Source organism: Carassius carassius, chromosome 37 (genome assembly GCF_963082965.1).
Source record: "Carassius carassius chromosome 37, fCarCar2.1, whole genome shotgun sequence".
NCBI classification, from domain to species: domain Eukaryota; kingdom Metazoa; phylum Chordata; class Actinopteri; order Cypriniformes; family Cyprinidae; genus Carassius; species Carassius carassius.
The window spans coordinates 14,503,361-14,517,108 of NC_081791.1; the positions used below are offsets into that span (position 1 = coordinate 14,503,361).

Sequence of the window (13,748 nt, forward strand, 5' to 3'; positions counted from 1 at the left end):
GGAGAGAGAAGCCGGAATGTTCAGATATTTTTCCCAAATATAATCCATAACACTGCTAACCGCAAAGGAAATTCATCCATCTGCATCAATGGATGGATGAATAAACGATAGGGCGAATTGTAAAATAATTTTCTTAATGCATTATGTATCATGACCTAACAAAAAAACAATGATTTTTACAGCATTAATTAATCTAGGTTAAATATGTTAAAACTATGTAAAAATATACTATTATATAATATTTTATTATACATTAAACATAAGTTGTAGAAATGAACATTAATCAATATGAATAAATGCAATAAAATCGTTAGTGCATGATACCAAATGTTAACAAATTTAACAATATAATAAATTTGGTTAAAGTTATGCAAACAAAACCACAGCTTTAATATTCTAAGAGTATTTAAATACACTATTTCTAAATCATACTGATTTTAAATCCTAGTTGTTTTTTTCAAGATCAAGATGACTGAAATCCGATGGCAAAGAAATCTCTTAAAACAGCAGTTGCAGTCACCGGTCAACAATTCAAAAGCTAAAGGGGAAATAGCTGGTTAACATGTTAGCAATGACTGATTTGGTAAATAATGACTAAATTACTACATTTCCCCAGCTGCAATTATTTGAGGTGCTGAGCTTGACAGGTGTGCTATAATGAAGTCTCACATCTGTATGTTTCAAAGGCTCCCTCCACAATAGCAGTTGCCATAGTAACTTAAGATCCACTCTAGAGCGATGTCCTGACCTAACTAGATCCAGAAATTTCAACATAGATCATAGAACATAACAGATGAAAATAAAAAACTACAAAGAAAGACTATTTACAGGTTCTGTTTCAAAAAGCATTAGTGCAAAAATTTTTTTTATTCGTAATTACATTTTTAAATATAGACTTAGAATGAACCTGTCAGTTCACGTGCATCTTTAGCTGAAAATATCAAAAGTTTACATCAGTACAGTGTTGTTTTTGAAGTTTGAAAGAGAAGTCTGGTGTCTAATGAAACTGTGGTGCTTTGCTTTACAGTATACAGAAACACTGCTTAAAGGAGTTACATAAAGAAGCCTACCGGGACAAGTTCTGTAGGGAGAGGAGGAGAGTAATTAAATTAGAAAATATAAAAGAAATGGCTCAGATCTAGCGTTTACCTCAAAATTTAGCTCTGGGGACAGGATGGCTTTTCTTTTGTTTCATTCTTCCTTCAACCAGCTATTCCATCTCTTTTGTAATTTCTCTCTCCCTCTTTAGGGGGAAAAATAGCACAAGGTAGGAGAAGAAAGTAGGTCGGTGGCTTGGACTTGATTGATGAGGTGTGGCTAAAGTCTGGTTTTCATAGCGCCACTTACAAAGCCTGCTACCACATCTAAATTCCTCTCATCATTCTTGATGAGCATATCTAAACCTTCATTTTCTGTAATGTAATTAACAAGAAGAGCTCATTAGGTTACATCACAACATCAGGAGAAAGAGGGTTCAATGCACGTGTAAAGATGATCGTCAGATACAGATACAGCTGAAGGTGTTGGTTTCTGCGTCAGTGTTTTAGTACCCGCTTCATTCTTTGTCTCTCAGGTACACTTGGCCTCCATGTCATAGAGCTGCAGTAATTCACTCATGATGGTCTCAATCTGAGCCTTGGTGATGTCTGCACAAACAACCTGCAGGGAAACAAGCAAAACATCAATGCAGATCGCAGAGTTCATCCATCTGCATGCTATACTGGAGAAGACAACTAAATATTAGTTCTGAGGCAACTAATAATAGAGTCTAGTCTCTTGTAGATGTGTACTTTCACAGTCTAGAGAAAATAGCTACTTCCTTTTTCAATTTCCTCTGTGAGGACTTGCTGTGGATACATTTTTACCTGAAATATACATTTACAAGTCACTGTAAACAGGAAACCCAACAAAGAAAGATGAGGAAAAATGGTACATTCATTGAACTAGATTCATAAATATTTGTTAAAGCCTAAATTCTGCTAGTTTCAGCCTCAGACGGAATGTCCATATGATATAGAAATTATGATAGTGTGCTGATTATTATATTTAATAATAACCAATAATGAATTATACAGTAACGGCCAACGGTGATGTCTGGAGAGGATATTTCACACATATTTGCCTTCAATGACCCTACAAGATCAAAATATATTGTGAAGAAAAAGAAAAAAAATAACTCTCTACATGTATCAAATAACACCTGTTGTTATATTCTTTTGAATACAACCGCAGAAAACATCCTTTCCTATCTCAATTATTTAAAAAGTTTAAGCTTTTTATTAAGTTCTTTTTTAGAAATATAAAATGGAAAACATAGCTTTAACAAATAGAACAAAGAAATGCCTGTGTGCCATGTATAAAAGCACTCTGACCATTAATATATTGATTAGCATAATATTGCACAGGTTTTTAACACCCCATTTGGAAACAAAGTCTAGACGAAACAAGAAAAGTACTCTCTTCTTTTGTGATGTACAACCAATTGCAGACACTGCCTCAAAATGATCTGAATAGATTTTCCACACCATTGTTTTGCCATATGTCAGATACAGCCACTACAATAACCAGAAAACAAAACGGAGGCTGATCCCTTCACACGAGAGTCAGATGCTCTGTTCTAAAAAGCTTCAACAAATGACTAGAAAAATGAATCATAGTCTTAAGGCTAAATATGTCAGAAAACGGAAGACTAAATCTATTGAATTCTAGTGATGGCACTTGACAGAATTCTAGGAAACTGAAGCTAAGCGAGTGGTTTTAAGAAACTTTGAAATGTTTAGATTCTTTGTAAATATAACTTTAGGATGTCACCAAGGGAACACAACTTGTGTGGAAGACAATGCTATTCCTCTCAGACCAGCCAGTAGCCGTTAGGTGCCCTTATTGCCATGGGAACTACTTCCTGCACTCTAAAGGTTACTGCAATTGTGGCTCTATTGATGCTTGATCCGGCTCTGGCACCAGTGAGACTCAAACTAGTCAACGTTCAGTCTCGGTGACTCAATGCAAACACAGCATGACACAAATGCTGCCTGGACATTTTATGTTTTTCTCCACATGAAATTGAAAAGAAAAAAGAAACCTCCTACCTGCCACCACTCCAGTTCTCCTCTGGGGAGCTGCACTCCATATGTCTGGAGAGCAAGATAGAGGGAGGTGAGGGCTAGGTGTTGAGGCTTATGACGGACACACACAGAGCCATGGTAACTGTCTTTTAATACAGCCAGGGCCGTCTCTGCGATGGGGGTTCGAGACCAGGCATGGCGATTCAATAGACTCTTCACAGACAGCAGGTATTGCAGCACGTACTGGGACAAAGCAAAATCAAGTTTGTTAGATGGAGAAGTTACTACATAGTGTTTATTATTATTTATTTTATTTTTTTTGCCTTTTTTTAATCTAATATTTCAATTTTATTTTATTTCATCTATAATTCCACTGATTGACAAAAAATATTTTAATAGTTTTGAGTTTATGATAATAACCCTGCTTTACAGAAGCTCATGTCTGGGGATGGAGGTGGACACAATACTATTTAAACACTTTAGTAAACACTATTTATTATTTAAAATAACTGCTTTCTATTTGAAAATATTTTAAATTGTAATTTATTCCTGTGATTTCAAAGCTGAATTTTTTTCAGCCTCATTACTCCAGACATATGATAGTCCAGAAATCATTCTTATATTCTGATTTGCTGCTCAAAAAAACATTTATCATTATTATTATTATTATTATTGTTGTTTAAAACAGTTGAATAGAATTTTTCAGGTGTCTTTGATGAATAAAAAGTTCAGGAGAACAGCATTTATCTGAAATAGAAACCTTTTGTAACATTATTCATTTATTTATTTATTCATTCACCTTTTAACACCATGCCAGCATCAAGGCTATTTTCATGGCGATCTCTGAATAAATTATACAAGGTATACAATTAACAAAAGGTTATAAAAGACCTTTCATATGTACACTAGACAAAAATTCTAAAATACATTCAGGTGATACATTTTTTAATAAATTAGCTTTTTATTTCAGATAAATGCTGATCTTTGGATCTTTCTATTCATCAAAGAATGCTGAAGAAATTTACTCAACTTAAATATTGACATCAATAATAATAATGATATCTGAACAGCAAATCAGCATATTAGAATGATTTCTGAAGGATCATGTGACTGGAGTAATGGTGCTCAAAGATTAGCTTTGATCACTAGGGGTGGGCGGATCGATCTAAATATCGATAGTATCGATGCCAACACTGGTATTGGTATCGGATCGATACAATTGTAATTGAATCGATATGTTAATTTAAATATCTCTCATCTACGTTCTTTATACTTTGCTCGTGTCTTCTACCTCTACAATCCTGAACAAACGCTGCTTTCACATCCAGGCCCACTTTGCTACTCCTCCCCCTCCTGCTGCTCTGCTGTGATTCGTTGTTGTGTCGTCACGTGACTCACTGACACAACACACCGAGGAGCAGCAAACAGAGTTAGCGAAGCTGATAGCACATTCAGAAGGGGGGCTCAGGGAATGTAATTGCACAGGTATATTTGTTCTTTGTTTGTTCTTCAGTAATAATTGTGTGCACTATTTCATTTGCTTTTAAAACCAGAAAAAAGGGAGAGATTTTTTTTATTCTTTATTTTATTTTAATAGGCTGTAAAGAATTCATTCTACAGTGCCTAATAACTAATAATTTTGTGGACTTCAATACATTAATAAAAAATATTGCCTAAATATTTTATCATTCATTCACCTCAGAAATAATGACATAGACCTACTGCACTCCCCTACACAAAAATTATTATTATTATTATTTATTTTTTAAGTAAAAAGTATCGTATTGGTATTGGTATCGGCTATATATGTAATATATGAACCTATATGTATTTGGTATCGGATTGATACCAAATTTTGCAGTATCGCCCACCACTATTGATCACACAAATATTTTAAATAGTTAAAATACTAATACTACCAAATACTAATAAAGAATATTACTTCTTTTGCTGTATTTTTATCAAATAAATGTAGGTTTGGTGAGCAGAAGAGAATTCTTTAAAAAACATTACAAATCTTACGGTTGAAAAACTTGACTGAAAGTGTATATTGAGAGTGAGGAGTCACGTGCCGATTTGGGTTGATTTGGGCGGGGTCTGAGCCTGTCGGCCATGATGGTAGGATACGCTATTGGTTGCCAGAGGCAACGCCTTCAGAACTTCACAGAGGCGCGACTAAACACTTCAGAGCTCTTTAATTTTTTCGGATTTATTATGTCGGCGGAACAGAGACGGATCTACGAATACGAACAAGAAAGAGAAGGAAGATAGTTAAGCAATGCAATGCAAAAAGATAAGGTGAAAGTAAAGGGACCTTACAGGAATAAGCTCACACCAAGCGCAAAACAGCGGTATTTGGAGACGCTCTCAGGCATCCAACATATCGACCAATACGAGAGCTCCCTGCAGCGGAATGGCACAGAGACCTGGACCATTTACCTCCATGCACACATATGTACATTGTGAATTATCTTATTTACAGTGTAAATCACCTTGCATTCACGCTGTTAATGGCTTTAATCTAACCAGGACATTTACATCTTGCAATCACACATTTAACTACCCTAGCTAACCCAGAACTGGTTTGTCCACTTTGCAGCCCCCAGCACCCAACACTAAAACCTGGTACAGTATGTGTCATTGGGCTAAAATCAAATTACAACTAAATACCTAAACTTACACAGCTTTAGCCTACATCAAAACATGTTGGCAACGTTTGTGTACATTGAACATCTCGTTACAATCTAGTGTTTAGCACTCTGCGTGGCGCCGATACAGGATGGCTGCCTCCGTGACGTGCTCTGCAGTTGTTTTTGTGTTTTTGTTAGTTTGTCCTGTCTTTAGTTATATTCCTGCAATCAGTTTCACCAGGGACGAATTGCTGGATATTCGGCAACACACATCTCCCGATATTTCACCGGTTTTCGACTATTCTGATGTTTTGCTGGACATTCTTGTAGGCGGAGCGGCTGCCCTGATCACACGCTTCAAGAGGACGCGCAGGCGGGGAAAGCGAGCGGGAGCGCTCGTGAGACTCAGAAAACGCGGATTTCGAACGCCGTTGCCTAGCATCCATCTGGCAAATCTCCGCTCTCTACCCAACAAAACGGACGAACTGCTTCTGCTCTCTCGGACAAATAAAGATTTCTCCCACTCTGCTGCTCTGTGTTTCACGGAAACTTGGCTGAATGACACCATACCGGACAGCGCGCTCCATCTGCCGGACTTTCAGCTGTTTAGAGCGGATCGCGACGCAGAATCAACGGGGAAATCGCGCGGCGGCGGGACATGCTTTTACATCAATGAACGGTGGTGTACAGATGTAACTGTGTTAAAGAAGACGTGCTGCTCAAATCTCGAAACGCTCTTCATTAACTGCAAGCCGTTCTATTCGCCGCGGGAGTTTCATTCGTTCATTCTGGTTAGTGTTTACATCCCTCCTCAAGCGCACGTGAGCTCAGCTTTACAGAAACTCGCTGAGCAGATCACAGAGACAGAACAACAACACCCAGACTCTGTTTTAATCATTCTTGGGGACTTTAATAAAGCCAATCTCTCCCGTGAACTGCCAAAATACAGACAGCATGTTACTTGTCCCACAAGAGACAGTAATATATTGGATCACTGTTACACAACAATAAAGGATGCATTTCACTCTGTTCCACGAGCAGCTTTGGGACATTCTGATCACCTTCTGGTTCATCTTATACCGACCTACAGGCAGAAACTAAAATCAGCTAAACCTGTATTAAGGACTGTAAAAAGATGGACTAATGAAGCAGAGCAGGATTTACCATCTTGTTTTGACCTCACTGATTGGAGTGTTTTTGAAGCTGCTACCACCGATCTGGATGAACTCACAGAGACCGTAACATCATATATCAGTTTCTGTGAGGATATGTGTATTCCTACCAAGACTCAACTAAATTACAACAATGACAAACCGTGGTTCACTGCAAAACTCAGACAGCTCCGTCAGGCCAAAGAAGATGCTTACGTGAAGGGGGACAATGTCTTGTATAAACAGGCTAAATACACACTGGAAAATGAGATCAAAGTGGCAAAGAGGAATTATTCTAAAAAAATAAGGACTCAGTTCACTTCGAACGACTCCGCATCAGTGTGGAAAAGCCTAAAGAAGATCACCAATTACAAGACACCACCCCCCAGCACTGTGGAAAATCAACGACTGGCAGACGATCTGAACGAGTTTTACTGCAGGTTTGAAAGAACACCCATCACCTGCCCTGAACACCTCTCCACACAACCGTTCACACCAATAACAACTCCTGCAACCAACCCTGAATGCCTCTCCAAACAAACGTTCACACCATTCACAGCTCCTGCAACCAACCCTGAATGCCTCTCCAAACAACCGTTCACACCATTCACAGCTCCTGCAACCCATCCTGATCACCTCTCCAATCAACCGCTCTCACCATTCACAACTCCTGCAACCAACCCTGAATGCCTCTCCAAACAACTGTTCACACCACTCACAACTCCTGCAACCCACCCTGAACACCTCTCCAATCAAGCGCTCTCACCATTCACACCTCCTGCATCCCCCCTCTCCCCCACACCTGCAATACAGATCAGCGAGGATGCGGTGCGCCAGGTCTTCAGGAAGCAGAAAAGGAAAAAAGCACCAGGCCCAGATTGTGTTACACCAGCCTGTCTGAAATCCTGTGCTGACCAGCTGGCCCCCATCTTCACAAAGATCTTCAACAGATCGCTGGAGCTGTGCGAAGTCCCTTCATGCTTCAAACGCTCCACCATCATCCCCATCCCAAAGAAATCCAAAATTACAGGACTAAATGACTACAGGCCTGTGGCTCTAACGTCTGTAGTCATGAAGTCATTTGAAAAACTGGTGCTGGCCCACCTGAAGGACATCACTGGACCCTTGCTGGATCCTCTTCAGTTTGCCTACAGAGCAAACAGGTCTGTGGACGATGCAGTAAACATCGGACTGCATTATGTTCTGCAACACCTAGACAGACCGGGGACCTATGTGAGGATCCTGTTTGTGGACTTCAGCTCTGCCTTCAACACGATCATCCCAAACCTCCTCCTGCCCAAACTAACTCAGCTCTCCGTGCCCACCTCCGTCTGTCAGTGGATCAACAGCTTCCTGACAGACAGGCAGCAGCTAGTGAGGCTGGGAAAATACACATCCAGCACCCGTACAATCAGCACCGGAGCTCCCCAGGGCTGTGTTCTCTCCCCACTGCTCTTCTCCCTGTACACTAATGACTGCACATCTAAGGACCCCTCTGTCAAGCTCCTGAAGTTTGCAGATGACACCACACTCATCGGCCTCATTCAGGACGGTGACGAGTCTGCTTACAGACAGGAGGTTAAAGAGCTGGCTGTCTGGTGCAGTCTCAACAACCTGGAGCTTAACACGCTCAAAACAGTGGAGATGATCGTGGACTTCAGGAGAAACCCCCCTGCACTCCCCCCACTCACCATCATGAACAGCACTGTGACTGCAGTGGAGTCATTCAGGTTCCTGGGCACCACTATCTCTCAGGACCTGAAGTGGGACATTCACATTGACTCCATTGTGAAAAAGGCCCAGCAGAGGTTGTACTTCCTTCGCCAGCTGAGGAAGTTTAACCTGCCACAGGATCTGCTGAAACAGTTCTACTCCACCATCATCGAATCCATCCTCTGCACTTCAGTAACTGTCTGGTTCAGCTCAGCTTCTAAATCGGACCTCAGAAGACTACAGAGGGTAGTCCGGACTGCTGAGCGAATTATCGGTACAACCCTCCCATCTATTCAAGAACTGTACTTATCCAGAGTGAGCAAAAGGGCTGTTAAAATCACTCTGGACCCCTCACATCCAGCACACTCCCTCTTTGAACTGTTGCCATCTGGTCGACGCTACAGAGCACTGAGCACCAGAACGACCAGACACAGGAACAGTTTCTTCCCTCAGGCAATCCATCTTATGAACAGCTGATAATAACTGTGGGACACACTACACTATTTATATTTATATACACTACACTTTTTATCCAACACACATACTTAGCGTACACGTAAATCTTTTGCACATAATATACATGTACATACATGGAACACACTATACTACTTATATTTATATTTATATACACATACACTTATTTATCCAAACACACATACTTAGCGTACAGTTACAATTTTTCCACATAATATACATGTACATACATAAATGCTCTTTTTAATATACCTGCCATACATTGTCAATTTGTATATTGTCAATCCTTAGCCACCTATTTGTATTTTTTTGTATTTTTTATTCCTTATTGTGTTTTTTGTTCTGTCGCTGTTATGTTGCACTGCGGAGCTCTGTCACGAAAACAAATTCCTCGTATGTGTGAACATACCTGGCAATAAAGCTCATTCTGATTCTGATTCTGATTTACGAAACAGTCGCAGTTATTTAAGTTACTTTGTCATTTTGGTCAAGAAGCGTCTGCTAAATGCAATGTAATTACAACACACTAAAACGCATGTGAATAAACTTACTTTGGGCAGTACAACGCTGTTTTCACCACCTGGAGGCTTGTCCTGCACCCAGCCACAGCAGAAAGCCTCGTAACTTTCCAAAGACTTGTGGCTTTTAAACTCCAAATACAGCTGTTTTGCACTTGGTGTAACATAAAAAACTGTATTCCATTGATCCTATGTTTTCCATATGTATCATGTGAGGTATTGGAACAGTTTTTTAATGCAGCTGTGACTTCCATGCATGGTAAAACAGTGCGGAATTGCAAAAAAATCTATTCTACTACAGAGTTAACAACACATGTAAACAATCATGTTTTGCCGCCGGGATCCTGCCAACATGGCGGAGACTGTGATATCGAGGGGAGGGGCTCTGTACTATGACGACAACTCCTCACTCTCAATTACTTCTTATAACACCTTGAGAACAAGGCAATTATTGCATACGTTACCTTATGTGGATGCTCAAAAGACACTTGGAAGTTAAGCTGTCGAAGGATGAGGAGTTCACATTGTACTACACTGTCCCTCAGCTCCCAAAACTTCCAATCCAGTTCCATCGGTTTACTCTCTGGGTGAAAATACCTGGACCAAAGAAAAAGAGGAAACTACCTACTACGCATGAACTCTGAGAGCTAAACTGTGACTAAATATCCTCTCTCATACCTGTGACAGACGTTGATGATATCTCTTGTCCTGAGATGCTGCTCTTCTACTTTGCCTGCGAGGTAAATGGCAGACATGGCCACTAGGTAAGGCTCATAGACCCGGAGACTGGCAGACTGGAAGAACCTGTGATACAGCACACATGCTGTGGCCATGGGCACAGATCTCATGCCTAACTTCACTCCTACAAATGAGGAAAATATGGGATGCACATGGGATCACGAAGTTAAGTTACTATTTCGACCGTTACAGAGATTAAAGCATCTTTAAACATTTCAGGAAAACGGCAAATACCAGTCTCGATGATAAACCGACAGACTCTGAAGTGTTTTTTGGAGTCTTCCACATCTTGAGCACTTCTTCTGCCTCTCGCTTCATTGACGGATCCAGATGCGGACGCCTGCGTGCTCATTTTACGGCTTGCAGCAAAATGGTTACAATTTCAAAGCGTGTTATTCAATATATACTTCCTGTTCGCATGCAATTTTTAACAACAAACTGTACAACTCCTCCATTTGTATAAGTTGTTTGTACAAACACAACGATGTGCAGAGAGCTTGTGACTTTCCTTCAGCGGATCGTTTAGCGTGTAACGTAGAGCTCAGTGATCTCTAGCGCCCCCCACGTACGGGAAGACGCAACTGAGCGCTGAAAGCGAAATCATTATTTTTTTCATATAACTATCATATACCAAATAATATATGAGTTGTCACTTACAAATAGTCACTTTGACAAGTGAGAATTTTAAAGAGTTGAAGAATATGAAAAAGTGAACTACTAACTTGAAAGTAACGTCATAATGTTGAGTGGTTGCTAGGAGACCACTGCCAACACACTCGGGCGGAAAGATGTCGACTAGTTACTCTGCAAACCAGGTGCTTGAATTGTAACTATTCTACTATGATATTTTATTATTATTATTGTTGTATAATTTAATAACCTTGACGTATTTAATACATTTATTATGTTTTCTGCAGTATGAAAGTGCCTTTAAGTCGCAAAAGCTCCAGAATTGGACCATCTCAAAACATTTCAAAGAGGTAACGTTACTTAACACAGTCAGTCTCGTTGAAAAAAGCCTTTTTAGCTAGAATACATGTCAATTTAATCGTTTACAGAAATGTTGCAAAAGAACAGCGTTTATTTGAAATAGAAATTCTTTATTCATAGAAAACAAATCCTTTGTAACATCATCTTTACCGTCACTTTTGACTAATTTAAACATCCTTGCTTAATATATATTTTTTTATTATTTCTTTCAAAAACAATCTTACAACCAAACCTTTTAACTGTAGTGTATACTTTACTGTTACTGGGCATTTCCGTTACACAAACAGTGCACCATGCCAAGCAGAAGCATGCTCTAAAGTCAAACAGGGCACAAAGGAATGTGCAAACAATATAAATGTTTACTTCGAGTCCTTTTCTTTTAAATGACGTAGTTATACAAATTGCACTGGGTGGAGAGAATAATTGCCTAGCTCATATTATAAATACTTGTGTTTGGTCTATTTACTTTTTGTTCCTCAAGAGACCATCAGCAGCAGAAGGACACACTACATTTATAGCCACAGACCGGGGCCACCTTCTACCTGGAGTCAGAACAAAGGTATGTTTTGATGATTTGCATGACTTGCATGAAATTTAAATGTAATTACCAGGCTTAAAACGTTTAGCTGCAGTTTCATTTTACTATTTATAAATGATTTCATTATTAGAGTGGAAGTGCATGGCCAGCATTCCAAGGCACATGGGATTTACCTCGTTATATCCCTCCTACTTCCATAAACCCCACTGCCCGTTCACGAAAAGGCCAGGATCGCCTCAGGACCTGGGGACAGATGAAATTTGCCACAAACCAGACTTACGAGGCCCCTGATGGCAGCCAGGGTACAAACAGAACTATTAACAATGTGGTGTGTATTTAATATTTCCTACTTTTGATGCTATGATGTTGTATTACATTGCTTTTAATAATTCTGACTAAACAATATGCTTATAGGAAAACTTAAATGTGGACCAGCTTGCAGAAGAGTCAAAAATGCCAGTGAGTGACCCAGACCGAGATGAGCCAGAGAGGCCCAAATCACATCACAGCCAAGACCAGTCTAGACCAACAAGCCAGAAAGCTCAGTCTAACCCAGTAAACCTTGAAAACCAAACCCAGTCTAGACCAGGAAGTCACCACAGCCAACAGGCTCCATCCAGACCAGCCACTCAAGAGAGCCAAGCTGAGGCAAGACCACCAACCCAGAACAGCAGACCAGCATCTCAGCAGAAATAACACCATTTATAATCAGATCCCCTGCATGGGTAGTTTTAAAAGTTGTTCCATTAAAAATGGCTTTACGTAAGCCTAACACTTCTTTGACAAAACACTTTTACTTTATAGATATTATAATTTTTGTGTTTATATTTATTTATTTATAAGTGTGCTCTCCGTTTGAGAGTACTTGTGTGAGAACACATTAACTGAATTGTTTCAATGAAGCTAAAGCTGATTAGTTTTACTAAATGGTTCTTGTAATGGAATCTGCTTAAATGAAATACTGAATGAGGAGTCAAGTATTGCCAGAAAATATACATCAGAGTACCTTGATATCTGTATTTTAAAAAATACACAAAAAAAACATTGCAAGAGATTTAAGTAGTTTTTGTTTATTTCCTCAATAATACAATAGCCCCCTAGGAAACAACATCAGCTTCATTCACTAGTATTCGGTTTATGTTTTTGGTGCTTGGAAGCCAATGAGTGATTTAGTGAGCAGACTCTGAATGCTTGGGGAACCGAAGGTGAACTTGAAGGGTTAGTTCACCCAAACACCAAAATTCTGTCATCACTCAACCTTATGTCGATTCAAACCTGACTTTCTTTTTCTGTTGGAGCATAAGATATTTTGAGAAGTGTCTTAATTAAACAATGGAAGTCAGTAGTCTCTGAATCTGTGCAGCTACCATTCTTTAAAATATCTGCTTTCGTGTTTTGCAGAAGAAAGAAAATCATGCAGGTTTGGGGTGACGTAAGGGTAAATGATGACAGAATTGACATTTTTGGGTGAACTATACCTTTAAGAGTCCCTCTAAGTCAGTCATCATGGGTTCTAAAGATTAAGGCCCTTGTTAAAACATTTTTCCATTCTCTTTTGATAAACGTACAATAAATAGCTGCATGGTCAAATCACAATGGTACAATATTGTCAATGTGTTTATTCACAAGATAACTGATCAGTAGTAATATCTGTGGCAAACTTCAATGTAACTCAGACAGGTGGAAACGCAGTTTCAGAGTCTCTGTTATGTATATTTATATTACCAACAATCATCATAGCAAAAATAATACACATTCAAATCAACAGTGTTTGACTAAAAATGACATGACAAAAAATAACCACAATCTTTAAAATCTTACCACTTTTTTCTGAATATTTCTCATCTAAAACAGTTAATATTTAACTGTTTAAATATTTAAATATTAACCCCTTCAAGGGTCTTGCAAATATGCTAGGATGAAATGGATTT

At 39.2% G+C, this 13,748-nt stretch overlaps 2 protein-coding genes across 2 annotated transcripts; one reads left to right on the top strand and one right to left on the bottom strand.

Annotated features, from left to right (window-relative positions):
* Window positions 1-831: 831 nt before the first annotated feature.
* On the bottom strand, window positions 832-10,810 carry ccnq (cyclin Q). Its single transcript, XM_059527667.1, has 5 exons — window positions 10,524-10,810; window positions 10,230-10,413; window positions 10,016-10,148; window positions 3,090-3,308; window positions 832-1,659 (listed from the first exon to the last, which is right to left on the bottom strand). The coding sequence occupies exons 1-5, from the start codon at window positions 10,639-10,641 to the stop codon at window positions 1,570-1,572; spliced, it is 744 nt and encodes a 247-aa protein (XP_059383650.1). The 5' UTR covers window positions 10,642-10,810; the 3' UTR covers window positions 832-1,569.
* Window positions 10,811-10,926: 116 nt separating this feature from the next.
* cfap126 (cilia and flagella associated protein 126) lies at window positions 10,927-13,101 on the top strand. Its single transcript, XM_059527668.1, has 5 exons — window positions 10,927-11,104; window positions 11,207-11,269; window positions 11,761-11,838; window positions 11,948-12,145; window positions 12,232-13,101. The coding sequence occupies exons 1-5, from the start codon at window positions 11,078-11,080 to the stop codon at window positions 12,511-12,513; spliced, it is 648 nt and encodes a 215-aa protein (XP_059383651.1). The 5' UTR covers window positions 10,927-11,077; the 3' UTR covers window positions 12,514-13,101.
* The last annotated feature ends 647 nt before the right edge of the window (window positions 13,102-13,748 follow it).

Coding starts and splice junctions, on each gene's coding strand:
- ccnq (XM_059527667.1), bottom strand. CDS start 10,641: ATGAGCACGCAGGCGTCCGCATCTGGATCCGTCAATGAAGCGAGAGGC. Junction 10,149..10,229: donor ATCATCAACGTCTGTCACAG/GTATGAGAGAGG, acceptor TCTTTGGTCCAG/GTATTTTCACCCAGAGAGTA. Junction 1,660..3,089: donor GAGAACTGGAGTGGTGGCAG/GTAGGAGGTTTC, acceptor GTTTCCCTGCAG/GTTGTTTGTGCAGACATCAC.
- cfap126 (XM_059527668.1), top strand. CDS start 11,078: ATGTCGACTAGTTACTCTGCAAACCAG. Junction 11,839..11,947: donor TACCTGGAGTCAGAACAAAG/GTATGTTTTGAT, acceptor TTTCATTATTAG/AGTGGAAGTGCATGGCCAGC. Junction 12,146..12,231: donor ACAGAACTATTAACAATGTG/GTGTGTATTTAA, acceptor ATATGCTTATAG/GAAAACTTAAATGTGGACCA.